The sequence below is a fragment of the Plectropomus leopardus genome, unplaced genomic scaffold (assembly GCF_008729295.1).
Source record: "Plectropomus leopardus isolate mb unplaced genomic scaffold, YSFRI_Pleo_2.0 unplaced_scaffold17258, whole genome shotgun sequence".
Lineage (NCBI taxonomy): Eukaryota > Metazoa > Chordata > Actinopteri > Perciformes > Serranidae > Plectropomus > Plectropomus leopardus.
In genome coordinates this window covers 1,005-2,240 of record NW_024618563.1, presented here as the reverse complement: position 1 = coordinate 2,240, position 1,236 = coordinate 1,005, and the positions used below count along the sequence as shown (strand labels likewise).

The window sequence follows — 1,236 nt, the reverse complement described above, 5'->3', positions numbered from 1 at the left end:
TCAGTCTGTTATTTGGGCTACAGTGAAAGACATATTTAAATGTAAAGATTGCAGACTCACACTTTTTGCACAAGTGGCCAGTAGCTTCACTGTGATCTTGAGGTAAGTGTTTACACCTGCAGCGGACAGGATTTGGCCCAATGCAGGGAACATACTGGTAGGCGGGACAATGACACCCTCTGACCTGGCATAGTAGGGCCAGGGGTCGCTCAGAGGGAACCACATCAAAGTCGGTCTTATGTTGTTTGTACCTGGACAAAATGCCATAATATGTTCATATATTTGTGTACTTTACTTATGTGAGTGTGGAGGAGTAGGATGTCTGATCTAATGATAATAGTACATAATATTTATAGAGCACTTTTCATTGCATTCAAAGACACTTAGTTTACAACGCTTAGAAAATAAAACACACTAAAATACCAATGTATCACTACATTGTGCACTACCTATGTGTACAAAAGCACTGTGTCTCAGGACCAATGAGTTTGCAGTCGATGCCTCCTGGGACCCCAAAGCTCACATAAAGCCTGTTTTTCAGTCGTTGAGGGAGCATCTTTCTCTTGTACTCCTCATATTCCTCTGGAGTGAACAGTGTCCCTCCATCATCCTCACCTACAATCCTTTAAACACAAAACCACAACTTGAAAAAGTAATGATTCTTCACCTACACTGTGTTATCTTAGTATTTGTATTGTATTTGTTGTATTGTATTGTATGTTTCGTCACTCCCTCTGTAGTTAGCATTGACTAGCTATGTTAGTTGTCAAACGTTAGCTTGCTAACAAGTGTATTAAACACCTCTAAACATGAGCAAAAGTCTGGAAATAAAAGCAAAGACTAACCTTCTGTACTCCCAGTAATCATCCACAGCTTGTAAAGCTGATTTATCCAAACATACTGTCTCCATTGTCAAAAGTCCAAAACTGATGGGCTTTTTGTTCTGTATACCAACTGAGTTGCCATGGAAGTGCTTGCAGACATCCCTCTAACGGCCGTAGAGTGAACTGCAAACACACACAGCACTCTAACACACGCACGCACACTCACACGCTCGCGCTCTCTCTATGTCTCTTTTTCTGACACACACACACACACACACACACACACACACACACACACACAAAAAGAGGGAGAGAGAAAAAGAAGAGGAAATGTGTCATGTGGGCTAAACAAACTCACATTACGCTAACATTAACATTAGCAGCTTAGCTAACGCCCTGACAACACTTTTCT

The 1,236-nt window shown here is 41.3% G+C and overlaps 1 protein-coding gene across 1 annotated transcript; it reads right to left on the bottom strand.

Annotated features, from left to right (window-relative positions):
• Positions 1–60: 60 nt before the first annotated feature.
• Positions 61–949, bottom strand: LOC121964809 (protein FAM221A-like; the record flags this gene model as incomplete). Its single annotated transcript, XM_042514995.1, has 3 exons — positions 846–949; positions 450–623; positions 61–251 (listed from the first exon to the last, which is right to left on the bottom strand). Coding segments are annotated over exons 1-3 (430 nt in total), but the record flags the coding sequence as incomplete, so codon positions are not given.
• Between the last annotated feature and the right edge of the window lie 287 nt (positions 950–1,236).